This window comes from Carcharodon carcharias, chromosome 2, assembly GCF_017639515.1.
Source record: "Carcharodon carcharias isolate sCarCar2 chromosome 2, sCarCar2.pri, whole genome shotgun sequence".
Classification (NCBI taxonomy): domain Eukaryota; kingdom Metazoa; phylum Chordata; class Chondrichthyes; order Lamniformes; family Lamnidae; genus Carcharodon; species Carcharodon carcharias.
Window position 1 is genome coordinate 205,450,837 of NC_054468.1, and position 18,101 is coordinate 205,468,937.

At 43.8% G+C, this 18,101-nt stretch overlaps 1 protein-coding gene across 1 annotated transcript in view; it reads right to left on the reverse strand.

The window, feature by feature from the left end:
- The window catches only part of abcg8 (ATP-binding cassette, sub-family G (WHITE), member 8), a 57,705-nt gene that overhangs the window by 38,184 nt on the left and 1,420 nt on the right, over window positions 1-18,101 (reverse strand). The window contains exons 3-6 of the mRNA XM_041207403.1: window positions 8,466-8,622; window positions 7,131-7,369; window positions 5,415-5,547; window positions 3,248-3,517 (exon numbers count right to left, since the gene is read on the reverse strand). Of these exons, the coding sequence (XP_041063337.1) occupies window positions 3,248-3,517; window positions 5,415-5,547; window positions 7,131-7,369; window positions 8,466-8,622 (799 nt within the window). The remainder of the gene's footprint in view (window positions 1-3,247; window positions 3,518-5,414; window positions 5,548-7,130; window positions 7,370-8,465; window positions 8,623-18,101) is intronic.

Sequence of the window (18,101 nt, forward strand, 5' to 3'; positions counted from 1 at the left end):
AAATCATGGAAAACAAAAAAGAAACAGTATTTACATGATATCAGGGGCCAAATTCCACCCCCCATTTTTTAAAACCTGTGAGCTCTGCGGTTTCAGGGTGGACAAGTGTGGGAATTATGCCAGGAACCTTTCCAACAATTTCCCAATATTTGACACCACTTCTGATATTTTCCATTGAAACTGAATGCACTTCCTCATATTCAGGTGTTTGAATGTAGTTGTAAGTTAATGATGTGTTATTTGTGTTTTCTCAATGTTGGGTATGAGGAATGCTGTTTCTGAGAATCCATAAGATCATTAAGAAGACAAAAGGGGAATCCAAGGTGGCAAGGCTGCCCAGCATAGTGGAAATTGATCTTTTTCTTTAGCCAATAACAGCAGCCATAGCTTCTCGCCCTCCTGAAGGAGGTGACCAGCTGACCCCGAGAATATCAATAGGAGCCCACTAACAACATTCAAATTAGTCTGATTCTGGGAGAATTGTCAAGGTGAGAAAAGAAACACACCTCTCGAGGGAAACCCAACATAGAAGAAAACCTAAGATCAAGTAGCACTTTTAGACTTTTGTGCTACAACAAATTGCATAATGTGACCTCCAAGCAGCCTTCCTGGAATATTTTGGTCCATAAGCTGGAGAAAAATCTACAATCAGAAGGACTTATTTGAATTGCTGGAAAGATTGCTGTTGGAGCACACCTCATTTAATAGCCTTCCAGGATTTTACTCATTGACCTCATTTAATAGAGCAGGTCTTTGGCTTAATGGCAGCAATCCTTTGAGTCCGAAGGCACAGTGTTCAAACCTTGTCTCAATTCAGAGTTAACATCTGGAAGAGCTATCACCTCCAGCGAGTGTGGGAGTCCATCATAAAGGCTTTGCAAGCCCAGTAAAACCCTCCTGCCTTATAGGACTTAAAACCCACACCAAGCAACCGCACCCCCCACTCCATTGGATAGTATAATGACGGGTATGACTACAGAGTGTCCAGTTCCAGCCTGTCATTCTGTTAATCAGGGTATCAGTCCTTTCACTACTTCAGGCTATTCTCCGAGGGAAGAATATGAAGATAATAAACAAAAATTTTAAATGCAAGTACAGTGTTACACTTTGACAATTTATATCCGTGACAGACACTGATTTTTTTGATTTTTCGATAATTCACAATGGGCAGAATTTTGCCCTTGGCGGCCGGGCTCAGCGGGAGCAGTCGGGGAGCCACCTGCAATCGGGACCGGACCGCAATTTCATGCTGGCCCAGAGCTGCCTCAAGGAGATGAAGCGTTTTTAAAAAAGAAAATGAAGAAAATAAAAATGGAATAAAACATGTCCCCTCATGTGACTCTGACACATGAGCAGAGACATGTTATTAATTCAATTTTAAAACTTTTATTTTAGCTTTGCTTGCCTATGAATGAGGTTTCCAAAAAAAATGTAAAAGCTGCATGGCTTTATTGCCTGTCCGCCGACCATTAGGTTGGACGGGCAGTGAAAAGTTTACGTTAATTGATCATTTAATGGCCTTAACAGGCATTTTAATTGTTGGCGGGCACGCTGCCTGCTTCAGTGCGCCCACTGACCGAACTATTGCACAACTGTGCGTTGATGTCGGCATACTCAGCCGACGTCAACGCGCATCATTTCATGTTCGAGCGCCACCCACCAGGCAAAAAGTTCTGCCCATGATAAAGGTCTTAGTCAATTATCTTTTCCTTTACTATACTACTTGGGGCCAATCTTGAATGCTTCCATCCATTGTGAATGGTACAACAGCAGTTGAAGATAGCTCACAAATCACATGCCACTCTTTTTTTTTTGCAGGTGTTTTGGCCTCCACCATCTTGGGTAGGATGCTGAGATGGCTACTGGAGCTCCTGGAAAGCTACTTGTAATGTGCCAGTTCAGTTGTTCAATGCAAATAGGACCACAATTACAATTTTGAATAACAAATGGGCTATGTACGATCTGTGCCCATTTGAACAGGCATTGAGCAGCTTAACCAGCATTCTATAACGAAACTACTAAAGAATACTCAGGAAATGGCTAAAGATTATTTTTAAACTTTACCTTTCTGAGATCAGGAGGGGGAGTATTCCTGCTTATCCTGTCCCCATAAAAGTGGTAAAAGAACTCCAGCCCACTGATGGTCTGCGCAAGGCCCTCAGGTGCTGGTTCACACCCACCCTCACCCATTTAAGCTCTGATGGTGTAGGAGCCCAACTGCTGCCAGGCCCAACTGGCGAGCTGCCTCAAAGAATTAAATAAGTGTGTAAATGAGGCGTTGGCTTCTAAGGCCTTATTGCAGTAACAATGGGCAGGTGTAGGGTTGCCAACCCTCCAGCACTGGCCTGGAGGCCCCACAAATTGAAGATCAAGCTCCAGGACACAGTTGTGTGCAACACTTGAGGAGAATCCAAGGGGCATTAAAAAGGTTGTTTTTTTGACATTTTCTTTGAACAGTTCTCTTTACAAGATATAAAAATATTGAAAATGGAAAAAAAATGGTTGTTTGGCTGACAGTCAAACATCACTCAATTGGGTAATGAGTCTTTGTGCTTTCCAATTGACATGGGAAGGCAGTGCATCACAAGGATAGATGTGTTGTCCAACTAATGGCTGGCGTGTGAGGCAAGTCATGTGATAGAACCTCCAGGAATACATTTAATCACAGTTGACAATCCTAGGCAGACGGCAGGCCCACACAACTATCACCCATTGCGACTCTCAAATTAAAATCAACTCCATTATCTCAAATTACTATAAATTATTCTTCTCTGAAAAGTAAGTTTTGATGCAATATCTGATTATTGGTCAGGTTGCTAAGATTTGTTTGGACAGATATTTATTTAAAAGATAATGAAGAACTGATGACTAATGGAAGCGAGCTATACCAAGGTTCCGATTAAGAGTTACACCCTGAAACAATAGCCATCTTTCTCTTTCAGATGTTGACTGAGCTGATGTGCATTTTCAGCATCTTATCTTTTAATTTTTATTTCAAGCTCTGGCAGAATGCAAGTTCTTGAGGGACAAGCAAGGTTATGGTTATGAACTGTGGCGTTAAGAGTAATACTGGGAATAGTTCAGAAGTACTAAACACCATAAAGAGTCTTATTTTCCACCATAGTTGAAAGGCCAAAAATACAATTGAAGAAAACATAGCTGATCACTTCAAAGGCAAGGTCAGAATGACTTAACCTTATGTCTAGCATTACCATTCAGAACCATTCTCAGTATGTTCAATACTCACCATAAAAATCGCAAGGGTTGCAATACTTCGGACAAGGATAGCCTATCGAGGTAAAATATGGAATCATATCCTTAGCTGTTCCACAATACGTTGTAACTCCTGAAGAAAGCAGAACAACCAGATCGAACAAGTGGAATATGTCTGACCGTGGTTGATGGATTGACATTAGGATCAATCGATTTCCTCTTGCAAGTCTTGAGAGAGTCATCACCAAATTGTGTGCTGTAAAACTATCAAGTCCAGAGGTGGGTTCATCTAATATTAAAATACCTGGAACCAAAAATATTTCCTTAGTTTCATTAGCTTATATTTATCAATTGTGACAGGTTATCAAAACAAAACTTATTTAGATAGGTGCTACTCAGCTTCTTCTTTGAACTAATACTTTCTCAATCATCTGGATATCACTGTATCTTAAAGCATTTAGGGACATCCCTCTCCACCTGCCATTCCTTGGATCCCTGGTGCCGCTGCCACCCCCCTTTCCACTTGGATCCTTAGAGCTGCTGCCGCCACAACCCCACCCCCCACCTGGATCCATGGAGCTGCTGCCACCTCATACAAGAATGGAAAATGTCTAGGTGCAGACAAAGAGTGGCCCCAAAGTTTAGCGATGCCTCCCTGCAGGTTTTCTCCCGAGCCATCCTGGAACAGCGTGAGGTTCTGCTTCTCAGGGATAGCAGATGGCGGCTCTCCCTCCTGTCCTGAGCACTTTTGACAATGGGGAGCTCTATACTTAGCATCAGTCACATCCTGGTCTCCACTCACTACACTGTGGTCAACTCTATCCTCAAGGTGAAGAGAACTCTTTTTGTTAATGCAGCCATTTCCATGGACATTCTTATAGTGACCCTGGAACTGGGCACCATCACCCTCCCTCAATCATCCTCGACCCTCACTCCATCAGCCTTGCCCTGCTTTCGGTGGCTTTCGACCCACCCCCATCATCCTTGACCAGCTATCATTGACCTTCAAACTTCCCCCAGCACAGTGGAACTATCCTCCCCAGTCTTTACTCTTGACCTGCCAAACATCATCCTCAACCTCTCTCTATCCTCCTGGACCTACCCTCTGTTACCCTTGGCTCTCAGAATTCAACATCGATCTTCCCTGTCCCCTCATCTCCCCAGAATTATGTTCGACCCACCATATTTTGACTTTGACCTTTTACTGTACAGTCCAGTTTCCTCCTCTGTCCCAATGAGACTTCATAGGGCTGTCACCTCTCTCCCTCCCTCAGACAGCCATGCCCCAGTCCCCTTTAATGGCCACCACCAATCATCAATGCCTCCTCTCCTGTAGATGAACAAAGCTCCCCATCGAGGAAAAAGCAGCTCCTACTCATTTCAATTCCACCAGGAACACTACCTCGCCTGCTGCACATTACGTTTAAGCAGTTGTGAATCTGAAGGCATATGTTTTTTAGTTTGCTGATTACATAATTGGAAAAGTATACTTCTGGCAAGGTTGCCTTTTAATGAGCACACATGACATGCAAACGAATGGAAAAGAGATTCCCAACGCTTACTGTCGGGAAGACCAATCCATCATTAATCAGCCATCAACTTAGTTCTGTAGTTTCATCCTGCCATTGGAAAGCTGAGTTTTGGCTTCCCACACAAGTGCCCTCGCCCGCCTCGTCTACTGTTCCTGGGAGCTTCCCAAGGTTCCAACAAGCAACAACAAAATAAGTTGTGGTTAGAGTATTAACAGGCATTCTGAAAATGGAAATGATGAAACATCTAGGATAGGTAAGTGGGAGACATCATTAATCTTTGGGAATAAGATTTTGCCTAACAAATTTAATGGAGTTCATTGAGAAAATTATGTATCCTGTTTGCAATGGAAATTCTGTGATCTACTTAAGTTTTAGCAAGACTTCACTAAAACAGGCTTTTTAGGTGGATTGGAAGTTGGCCAAACCTGAGAAAGCAAAAGGAATTATAAATGGAGTTAGCTCTGTCACTTTATCACGAAAGGCATAAGTTAGCCACATCACTGTGACCCAGTGTGAATGAGCAGCTTGCCAACATTCACTATCTAAGCTCACTTGTGAACATAGGCTACCTGATATGACAGTAAAAGGCTTCAGGTGCCTATGAAAGCATAACTCGGCACGTTAGAGAACAACATAACATTAACAGAGGGATAAATAATGACTGTTTACCAGGATTCCACAGAAGTTGCACTCCAATGCTCACCCGTCGTCTCTCACCTCCAGAGACTCCTCGTGTAAAATAATTCCCAACTCTAGTGTTAGCACATTGTCTTAGTCGGAGTTCTGCTATAACATCCTCTATCTGAAAAAGATCATGAATCAGAATCTAAAATTATACATGTCACCCCTTAGGTTAATTATTTGTTTGTCCCTAATTCAATCATAAAGTTAAAACAATTCTTATATTAAAACAACAGTTTTCTATGTACAATTTAAGAAAACAAAGTATTTGGAATTTTGTGAAATCCATGTTTACAAATGATGAGAAATTGATATGAAAATCAAATACAGAAAGATGGGATGATAATCCTGTCTCTGAACTGACTGTAATACTTAAATATGAAATGGGCAGCCCATAGCATAAAACTAACCCTAGCTGGAACAGAAGTTCTGACCTCTTCAGAGGAGTGATCAGAATGGCTGATGTAGGAAATGAAAAATATCCAAGTGGTGAAGTGGGTTTGGGACAAAAGCATATCAGACTGGTATAGTGTTGCATAGCACTAAACCTGTAAATGGCTGAACTTGACACTTGAACCCATAAAATGGCAAAATGTTTAATTTTCAACAGTAACATCTCTCACACTGAATACCAAAAAGAAAGATCTAGGGGAGGGTTATTGATTAAAAAGGGTTTAAAACAAATATAATCATTGAAAAAATATTAAGGGGTAGAGTAGTGTAATAGTCAAGTTAACTGAGCTAATATTCCAGACAGCATGAGCTCAAATTCAACAATGGCAGTTTGATATTTTGAATTATGTTCAAAAAAGACTGATAATAAAAACTAATGTCAGTAAAAGTGACCATGGAGCTGTTAGATTGTAGCAAAATGCCGTAGGTTCACCAAATCCCTTTCGGAAAGGAAACCGGCTGTCCTTACTCAATCTAGCCTACATGTGACTCCCCTCATAACTCACCCAAGTAATCATTCATCATGTATGAGCTTTAATTAGTAACTGTTGGCTGGTTATTTGAATTTGGTGAAAATCACAGAAAAGCATGGTTTTGATTGTCATGATAATAGCTGATTGTGGTGTGGACTCCGATATTAGAAACTATACGGTACTCTGTACTATTATATATATAAAATATATATACATATATATATAGGGTCACCTGACCTGGGGGTTGAAGGTCAGATAGCACATGTTGGAGCCTCACTTGATAGAGTTCAGACACTGCAGACATGTGCTCAAGTTAGGAAAATGTATTATCAATAAAGTTAGCTCAGCAACAATGTCAACAGCTTGTGTGCATCATTAAAAAAATGAAACAAGAAACAAGACATTGATGTCACCTGGTATCCTTGCATATGGGTTTTTCCCACAGTAAAATGCAGGAATCCCATTTGATATTTTCCCCTCCCTAGGCAGGGACACTGAATAACGTTCCTTCACATCTAGGATGGAGATCAATTGACACTGTACAATTGATGGAAACCGTCCTGCCCTGGATAACCCTCAGTTCCACACCAGGCACTGTATTTACACAGTGTAAGCCATTGAGGGACTGTGGAAAGATAACGTTTGGCAGAGGAAGGTATAGAACTATGCAAACAGGGAAAGGCAGTGGGTTTGGTTTTAGATTGCTCTAGCAAAGAGTTGACAATCACGTGATGGACCATTGATCTCTTTCTATGCAGTAGACTTGCGTGTTTCTTACCCTTTTGTTTCTTTGTTCTTCCGAGAAGTTTTTTGGAAGACGCAATTTTGCAACAAATGTCAATGTTTCTCTTACAGTGAGGTTGGGTAATAATCGGTCATCCTGTCGTACATGTGCAATACACTTTTTAACCAGCTGCCTGTTAACTGGTATTTCATTGATCAAGATTTTGCCAGATTTGACTTTCCCTCCTTCATCTCTGCAGGTGATGATGTCAAGTAAAGATGTCTTCCCACACCCTGATTATTCACAAATTAAGAAAAATAATTCAAATATCACTTGATTATATTTTAAGGACTTATTTCCAAAGCCTGTTCCAAACCAATAAAGTAGGTTTTCTGCAATAATAGATTGTTTTCCTTTGAGTGGCTAACATATATCGAAATTTAGAGCCGAGGCTCTTGGTAGTATGTCAGCATTTGCATGGAATGACTAAGAGTGTTTTCATTGGCCCGGTTCTTACGAGCAGCAGCAATGATCTTCGGATTGTTACTGCAACCGAAAACTCCCCCAATTGGACGATGGTCCACACTTCTACCGGGACCTTATGAGCCTGCATTTCCCAGAAAAGCACAGCACAGTGTCCATCAGGGATCTCTCTATCGAACAGAGTAGAGTCGGGAAAGACAGCTCCTCCTTTTTACGGATAAGCTGTTGTATGGTAAGTTTAAAGGTCCAGTTTGAAAGTTAGCGGATGAATGTTAGTGGATGGGTGGGTGAATGAATGAATGGGTCGGTGGGTGAGAGCGTTAAGTGGGTAATTGGATAGGGGGATAGATGGATGAAGTGGTAGATGGGTGAAGTGGTGTAGGATGGGTAGGTAAATTAGGTGGCAGGCAGGTGAGGTAGCAAGTGGGTGGGTGGCAGATGGGTGAGCTGGCAGGTGGGTCTGGGGTGGGGGGGGGGGTGGTTGGAGTTGCAATCGGGTTAGGTTCCACGTAATTGTGTCTATTGGGGCGGGTGCGGGGAAGTTGGGTAGTTACCACCTCAAGAATAATTAGGTATGGGCAGCAAATGCTGGACTAGCCAGTGACGTCCACATGCCATGAAAAAATAAATTTTGAATAAAGGCATGTTAACAAAAATCACCTGTAGTATAGTTAATATATACAAATTGTTACAAACTCAAATAAATTGTACTGCCTTGTTTTCATTTAAAGCGGAATTTCAGTGCTAAAATAATGTAGGCATCCTGAGTGCACAACTTCCCAGAGCTCACATCATGAAATTGCACATGCCAGAACAGCATTTTCCATGCATAGATGAGCACATGCGCTAAGAGTGAAGAATCAGAAAATTTATCCCATTAAGAGAACACCAATTTGGATGACTTACCAGAACTCCCTATAACAGCCAACATCTGCCCACTTCTGACTTTCAGGTTCAGATTCTTCAGAGCTATTGTTTGTCCATTTGGATTTAAATTCCATTGCCAAGGCATTTGTAATTCTGCCAGCTTCTCATACCAAGGGATCTGTGCTGCAGAATTTACCTGCATTTTGTAGGCAAGAAATGCATATCAAAGAATGCCAAGAGAAGTCTCAGAACACTTTGTTTCATCAAAGTTAATAACTGCTACAGAGCATTTTTTGTTTAAAAGCACATCAGACTCCCCAGTAGCTCAGTGGGTAAATACACGGCATGGTCAAATGGACTAGGAAAGTCTCAGAAGTGTACTGAGTTGCCTGATCATGGTTGATGTGATGGTATGTTGCTACTGTTGGCTTCACTGTTCATGGATTAGAGAGGGGAAAAATGTTTGTGCACCCTTTCTCCTGATCACTGTCATTTAACTCTTGTTGAAAAGTGCCTGTGTTAAGGGGAGGTGGCGGCATAGTGGTATTGTATCTGGAGTGTATCTCATGTGCGACCACCAGAAATGCATCCTGCACTAATCCAGTGACAATACCACTATGCCACTGCATGGTTTCCAGGGAGTGTGCACGATGTCTACATCCTCAGTTGGTCACAGATCCCTGGAGTCTTTCAGGGTCCACAGAAGCTGCAGGAATAGCTCCTTGGGGGCCCGTGGAGGCTGTGACTGATGACACCCATGTGGCAGCCTCAGACTGCAGCGGAGCAACGGTATAATGAGGCTCATGCTGCAGTTTGCAACTCGATGGAGCAGACCATTGGGATGCTAAAGATGATGTTCCAGTGCCTGGACTGGTCTGGTGGAGCCCTGCAGTACTGCCTGCAGAGGGTCGCCATCTGAGCGTGTAGGAAGGAGCTGATGGGGAGTGCCACCACCAGCCAAGCTACGTCTTGGTGCTTGTTTGGCTTTCTGAAAAATAACTTTGACAGTTTGCTCAGCGAACTTTCCAACAGGACCCACAATCTCCTTTTCCCATAGGGCCTCTAGGATGTTATGTGCAGACCGTTGCTTTGTGGTCTAAGATGTTTCTCTGCATAAACTTCCACAAGGGATAGGTAGTATGGCACAGTGAATGGAACCCTTTGCGGATGATGTAGTGCACTGTGTGTTGCAACAGAGATCTGAGCGCCACATGAGTGCAGTAGATCACACCCTGCACCTGTGGGAAACCCGAGATCTGGGAAAATCCAATCGCTCTTGCATCCTGGCTGTCCTGGTCCTGGGTGAAATGAACAAAGTTGTGTGCCCTCACAAAGATGGCATCCGTGACCTCATGGATGTATTTGTGGGTGGAGGCTTGTGATATCCCACCGAGGTCACCTGTGGAACCCTGAAAGGAGCCACTGGAATAGAAATTGAGTGCCGCGGTCACTTTCACAGCCACTGGCAGTGCATTCCCTCCATGTCTCTGTGGCGCCAAATCCTGCAGTAGCTGGCAGATGTGACTAACCAGTTTCCTTAGACATACGCAGTCTTCGGCAACACTGGTTCTCAGTCATCTGCAGGATTGAAAGGTGGTATCTATAGACTCTGGGCGTTGCTAGGCGCTGGCTTGCTGTGGCTCATGGGCGACATGTGCAGGAGCCCCAGCTGCCCCTTCTTCCTGAGGTTGCTGTTCCTGCCTCTGCACAGCCAGGAGCCTCAGTCGCTCTCTCCTCCGTCTTTGCACTCTGTAGGCCATCAAGCATACAGCTAGTTCACCAGGCTCCATGATCCTGATGTACTCCTCCTGCAGGATGGAAGAGAGAGATACGTGGTTAGCATGTGTGTACCAAGAACCTGTCCTGGTTAATTGTGACGACTCCTTAACGCATCTCAGAGAGTGCTGACCACCACTTAGATGGCCAGAGATTAGTGCGCTGCATGGCTGCACTGTTAGCTTGAACCATAGGGAGACTGGTCCAAACTAGGATGCTGACATTGCAAGGGTCTGTGAGAGCCTCCAGCAGTGACTGCTACATGGCTAGCTTTAGTAAGGAATTGGCACAACGTGTGCAGTCATCAAACTGTTCTGCAGTCCACTAAAATGCTCATGAGTTTGCATTCTGTGCTGGGGTGGGGAGCTCCGGAGCACTTGGTGGCACTCTGATGCCTCTGCGTTGCTTGAGTGGGCAGATAAGCTAGGAGCCCGACCCCAATCATATCAATGTGGCTGCGCCTGAACTGTCTCGGTTGCAGAGAAATAGTCACTTTATACAGGCTTCTCGAATGTGTGGCCACTTCCCTCACCCGTCCTACCCCCGACCCTGAATGCCTGTGCACTATATTCAACAGCAGGACTGCCCTTGCACCACCCCCACCCCCCCACCCCCCCCACCCCCCCGCCACCTCAAAGGCAGGGCTGCCCTTGACCCCACCGCCACGAGCCACCTCAATGGCAAAGCTACCTTTAACCCCAACCCCCCGCCGCCCCTGAAGCTTGAAGTCCAACAGGTGACCCTGGCGAGTGCTGCACGGCAATATTGTGTACTCACCTCCAAATTCCCCTCAAAGTGCAGGCCACCAAGTGCACACCTTTTATGTGCTGTTGTGAAACACATCAGTGTGCTTTCCTGCCAGCGTGGACAGATGATCCAGTAGGGTGGGTATGTGTGTGTGTGTTGGTGTTGGTGGTGGTGGCAGTGGGGTGGTGGGGAACCTTTTCGGCGGGCTGGCCTTATAATGATATGCTGATGTATTACAATGAGGTTCCTGACATCCGATGGCCGGAATCACGAACTGGTTTCCCGCCGTTGTAAAGCCGATCGTGCCATTTTGTCCGCTCACTCCACCGGTCACACATGACACCAGCGGGCACGGAAATTTCTGCCCTGAGACAATTATACTTTGCAATCATAAATTTCTTCTTCATCTGTATCTAACCTTTGTGTGCGTGATAGTGTATGTGAGGCAAGGGAGTGAGATGTTTTATTTTAAACCGACGAGGCATGTGTGGGATAATAAATAATCACCTTTATTTTTAAAAACTCACAAAAGAAGCTTGCTGCTGGAATTTTTTAAAAGTGGGACAATTACTCAATTGCGGTTAAGAAAACACACACACTTCACATACAAAGCACATTGATCATGAAAGTAAGGAAACAAATAAATTTCATCCGTGACAACTCTATTTCAAAATGGATGGAAGACTCCTATGGTCTGGCTCTGTCAATGCCAAAGTACATATTAAAATACCAGCTGCATCTGTAGGCAATATTTTGATCGCAGTTTACAATGTTAAAAATGCTGGTATGTAACATTCATCATGAAACCTCTCAGGTGCTGGAATTTGCACTCAAGACTTAGTATGTAGTTCCACAACAACACCACTGGGTGCCAGCACAAGAATTTGTCACCAGATTTAAATCAATGCAAAGGCAAAAGCTTTAATTTCTGTACTGTTTGGCAATTTGCTTCAAACCAGTTCTCAGCTCTCTCTGATTTTCCAATGAAATGTGACCATTTTTCAATATCAGCCCTCACGAGTATTCCGACCCATTATCCAGCCTCCCTTTATTTTGTACCTGAGACTGAGAATAGCACCTCACCAGGACAGTTCTTGATGAATTTAAACTTGGAATCGTGTGGAGGGAATAAATAATCCTTTCCCCCAGTGTGTTAATCCGTACTGATGGGAAGGAAGTGGAATTCATTGTAATACCCCTTTCACTTGCTGACTGGATAATTCAGAAACTTAGCTGTGGCTCCCCATTTACGTCGCTACAGGAGATGAAAATATCCTAAAATGTCACTGAATAATTTAAATTCCTAAAGTCTCCAAATGGTACACACTCTTCTTGAGCTTAAACATGTACTTTCCATGCTACATATTTAAAATATGTAATTAAATACAGCAATATCACCATTGAAATAATATAAAGCACCGAAAAAGTAGTTAACATAACCTTCAAATTCATTCCATTCAAATTAATTTTTATAGCATTAGAAATAAATTTTACACTATTATGATGAATATTAATTATCACCATTCCTTTCTTGAGTACTTCTGTTGTCTAAGTTGGTATGATAATGAAAGTATGAAGGCAGAACACCAAAAAGAAATGACTAATATGGCTGCTTGCCTACATGTTCTAAAGGTCTCCAAAGAATTATTAAAATTCTTTTAGGTTCAAATAAGAAATTTGATGACGTAAATCACAATGGCCCGGAATGTGTTGTCAACAGTGAAGGAATAGTGTTCGCCGCTGACCTCAGAAAATGGTGTGCAGAAATATTTATTAGGCTTTAGAACATGGACTTCCACTTTTCCGATGTCAGTCTCAATTTAGCACCTCCTACAGGGGATCTGAGCACCCAGCAACAGAGCAGGAAGTAGGTAGCTTGATCAGCCAAACAGACTGAAAAATTCTCCAGACAGCAAAGTAGGAAGTACGAAATGGGGAATATAAATCACATTTAAGTCATTGTACAGAAAGAAATAAAAAAGAGAGAGAGCGATACACATGGAGTTTGTTCCATTAACTTTAAAATGTCTTGCTGACAGAATGAGACTCCACACTTAAGCAATTAGTTTTACAGGACCAGGGGGTAAATACATTGTCAAAGAGTCAGGGCAGAATTTTATGATTCCCCCGTGGATAGGTTTGAAGGTGAAAGTGTGTATGGGGCTGGGGGGTGGGGGGGGGGGGTGGGGGCGGAATGATATAGAGGGAGGGAGGAGCTCTTAAAATGTAGCACATTGCCTGCCTGCTGTCTACCTCCCCAACCTGTCTCTCACTTTACAGGGGGTGGTGGAGACATTGGGCCTATTGAGGCCACTTTATTGCCTCATTCCCCCTGCTAGTTTACCTGTGGCAGTGGAGGCCCACACCAAGTGGGAAGCCCAGCAGCTTTTACTGGGCACCAGCTTTTCCCAACTAGTGTTGGGAAAGAAAGACGGGTTTACCTCCATTGGGGATCCCCTGTGCTCCTGGATGGCATGCCCCCAAGATCACAGCACCCCCCCCACCACCTTTAATCCTACCCCTGGCCTCTCAAACCCAGTCTCTCAATCTCCTTGCTGGGGCCTGTCAGCTAGCCCCAAAAATACCCCAAATTTACCATCAGTTTGTCCTCCATTAGTTCTTCTTCTTTGGGGATTGACTGCAGTCCCAGCAGTGGTCACTGCTCAAACCAGGCACTTCACAGAGCTGCCTGCCAATCCAGGGCTTCTTCCCCAAATGGGGCTGGAAGTCTCGCACTTAGTTAGCTAACACCCCACCAAACATTAATTGGCTGCATGCAAATGGCTTGGAAGGCAAATGGCATGTTGGCCTTTATTACAAGGGGATTGGGGTACAAGAACAAAAAGGTTTTGCTACAGTTGTACGAGGTTTTGGTGGGAACACATCTTGAGTACTGTGTGTTGTTTTGGTCTCCACATTAAGAAAGCATATACTTGCATTGGAGATGGTGCAGCAAAGGTTCACTAAATTGGTCTCTGGGATGAAAGGGTTGTTCTATGATGAGAAGTTGAGTAAATTGGGCTTATATTCTCTGGAGTTTAGAAAAATGAGAGGCATTCTCATTGAAACCTACAAAATTCTGAAGGGTCTTGATAGGATGGACATAGAGGTGGTTTCGGCTGCTTGGGGAATCTAAAAAATGGGGAACAGTCTCAGGATACAGGGCCAATCATTTAAGATTGAGATGTGGAGAAATGTCTTCATTAAAAGGGGTGTGAATCTTTGGAATTCTCTACCCCAGAGGGTTGTGGATGCTCCATTGTTGAATACAATTAAGGCTGAGATAGACAGAGTTTTGGTCTCTCAAGTAATTAAGGGATATGGGAAGTGGGCGGGAAAATTGAGTTGAAGCCAAAGGTCAGCCATGATCATATTGAATGGTGGAGCAGGCTCAAATGGCCATATGGTCTACTCCTGCTATTATTTCTTATGACAGCCATTATCGGTGGGAATGCGTTCCTCACTGACCCTTTGGATGGTGGGGCGGGAAACCCTGCCAACTGAAAAATCATGCCTTCAGTTACTCTTGACTGAACGAGGCTTAACTTTATCATTGCTCCTTACAGCGAGGATAATATGTAAAGGGTTAAAGTTCAGAACAAATCAGTGATTTCTAAATGATGTCATCGACAAAGGCTGCAACTGCACACCCTACGGAAGAGGAGGGTATACCTGACAGCCACTGACAAATTTCTGATTTTAACTGCATGTGTGCAGATGCCAGAAGTTACTGTAAGGTTTATGCAGTAATAACAGCAAGCACTGACAGCCTCGTTGTTATTACTACCATGACCACAGGCCAGCAAATTAACTTAAACCTGACAGTATCATTTTGAAAATGAAGCGAGGCTCTTTACCCTCACTAACCACAAAATGTTTGCTAAACGATGTTTCCAAGGATTCTTTGATGTACAGGTACACTATATTAAACTCTAATTTTCCTTCTTCTTGCCAAGATTGGGAGCCAAAAAATGTTTCCCCCCAAATACGATGAAATGGGGAATGTAATTTGTAGGAACATGTTTTCAAATACATGATTTAGGAAAAGAGTTACCAAAGTCAAAGTCACAGAGCATCAAGTTGCAAAATGTTTGCAGACAGACAAAACTGATTGATTTCAAAACCTCACACATGTACACTGTACTCTGCTCACACCACTCAAAAGGGCAATTTTCTGGAGATACCTTCCAACTGTAGCATACTTGATGCAGTTTTATGTCATCAAGCAGTGAAATAAAATGGAAGGGAAAACTGACATTTATATACCATCTTTCACACCACAGGGTGTCCCAAGAAGCTTTAAAGCTAATGAAATAATTTTGAAGTGTAATCATTGTTGTAATGTTGCAGTAGACATCTGTAAACCCTGAATGCACAGCAACAGAGACCACTGGCACTGACGCCCACTAATGGAAATTATACTCGTGCTTTCAGGCAAGCATATCTCTCACTGCTCAAATATTTCTCAAAATTCAGCTCTGACCTGGGGTAAATTAAGCAAAATGCTACAGTTCCTTATTAATGATTTCAACAAAACCTTTGACAATCAAATTAGCTTCCTCCATTAGTCTTGGCTAACCATCTTTACTCTTTTTCTGGGTGGGAACACTGGAAGATAACTAAGCCTAGATTAATTGATTGGCATTTTCTTCCAATATCCCACCACCAGTTATTCACATCTAATTTTTTTGTGGGAATACAGAAATGCCTAACTGAGCATCCCACTTGAAATATTTTGGGGTTTGGAATTGATCAGTAAATCAGAAACAGATATGCTTCTGACTGGTTACCTGCATTGTCCAATGCAGAGCTGGAGACCTTAGCTGTGCTGTTGGCTCTTGCATCATCCCACTTTCTGCCCAGCAATAAAGGAGCCGGCACAGAGACTCAAGGGTTGCAAATACTGGCTAAATGTTAGGAAACGACCAGCATGATACCCTGTTGTTGCAAAGGGCTGTACTTAAATTTTATCTTCTGGGATTACTGCTGAAGGTGTATTCAGATCTCTCTGCACTAGTGCATTCAAAATCAGACCCAAAGTTATACTGTCAACAATGCAACGGGCAAAAATTTAGCAGATGGAATATAATGTGGGGAAATGTGATGTTGTTCATTTTGACAGGAGGAATAGGAAAGCAGAATGTTATTTAAATGGTGAGAAACTACAGAATACTGCTGTACAGGGGGATCTGGGTGTCATTTTACAAGATTCCCAAAAAGTTAGCATACAGGTACAACAATTAGGAAGGCAAATGAAATGTTGGCCTTAATTGCAAGGGGAATGGAGTATAAATTGGGGAAGTCTTGCTACAACTGTTCAGGGCAGTGGTGAGACCATGCCTAGATTACTGTGTACAGTTTTGGTCACCTTATTTAAGGAGGGACATTCTTGCATTGGAAGTAGTTCAGAGAAGGTTCACTAAGCTGATTCCTGGGATGAAGGGTTTGGTCATATGAGGAAAGATTGAGCAGGTTAGGCCTATACTCTTTGGAGTTTAGAAGCATGAGAGGTAATTTTATTGAAACATATAAGATTCTGAGGGGGCTTGACAGGTTAGATGCTGAGGGGATATTTCCCCCCATGGGAGAATCTAGAACTAAGGACACAGTTTAAAAATAAGGGGTCTCCTATTTTTAACAGAGAGGAGAAAAATGTTTTTCTCTCAGAGGGGCTTGAGTGTGTTTGGAATTCTCTTCCCCAGTGAGCAGCTGGGTCATTGAATATATTCAAGGCTGAGTTTGACAGGTTTTTGATTAAGGGAGTCAAGGGTTATGATGGGGGGGGGAGTGAAGTTAAGCCCACATTGAGATAAGCCATGGCCTTATTGAATGGCGGAGCAGGCTTGAGGAGCCGAATGACCTTACTCCTGCTATTTCTTGTGCTCTTATGATACAGAGCTGAAATTACTTTGGCGCAATTGCATCGTTTTCAATAGTCACTCGGCAAAAATAAACACAGACTTTGTCAGCAGACCAACAACAAGCTCTCATATAAAAACAAAAAACTGCGGATGCTGGAAATCCAAAACAAAACAGAATTACCTGGAAAAACTCAGCAGATCTGGCAGCATCGGCGGAGAAGAAAAGAGTTGACATTTCGAGTCCTCATGATCTTTCGACAGAACTTGAGTTCGAGTCCAAGAAAGAGTTGAAATATAAGCTGGTTTAAGGTGTGTGTGGTGGGGGGTGGGGGGGGGGGGGGGGGGGGGGGGGGGGGGGGGTGGTGGAGAGTGGGGGGGGGGGTGGAAGAGAGAGAGAAGTGGAGGGGGGGTGGTGTGGTTGTAGGCAAAAGCTCTCGTCGGGACTTGGAAAAATTTATTAATTTTGCTTCCAATCTCCACCCCTCCATCATTTTCACGTGGTCCATCTCTGACACTTCCCTTCCCTTCCTTGACCTCTCTGTCTCAATCTCTGGTGATAGACTGTCCACCAATATCCATTACAAACCCACTGACTCCCACAGCTACCTCGACTACAGCTCCTCACACCCCGCCTCCTGTAAGGACTCCATCCCATTCTCTCAGTTCCTTCGCCTCCGTCGCATCTGTTCCAATGATGCTACCTTCAAAAACAGTTCCTCTGACCTGTCCTCCTTCTTCCTTAACCGAGGTTTTCCACCCACGGTCATTGACAGGGCCCTCAACCATGTCCGGCCCATCTCCCGCGCATCTGCCCTCATGCCTTCTCCTCCCTCCCAGAAACATGATAGGGTCCCCCTTGTCCTCACTTATCACCCCACCAGCCTCCGCATTCAAAGGATCATCCTCCGCCATTTCCACCAACTCCAGCATGATGCCACCACCAAACACATCTTCCCTTCACCCCCCCTATCGGCATTCCATAGGGATCGCTCCCTCCGGGACACCCTGGTCCACTCCTCCATCACCCCCTACTCTTCAACCCCCTCCTATGGCACCACCCCATGCCCACGCAAAAGATGTAACACCTGCCCCTTCACTTCCTCTCTCCTCACTGTCCAAGGGCCCAAACACTCCTTTCAAGTGAAGCAGCATTTCACTTGCATTTCCCCCAACTTAGTCTACTGCATTCGTTGCTCCCAATGTGGTCTCCTCTACATTGGAGAGACCAAACGTAAACTGGGCGACCGCTTTGCAGAACACCTGCGGTCTGTCCGCAAGAATGACCCAAACC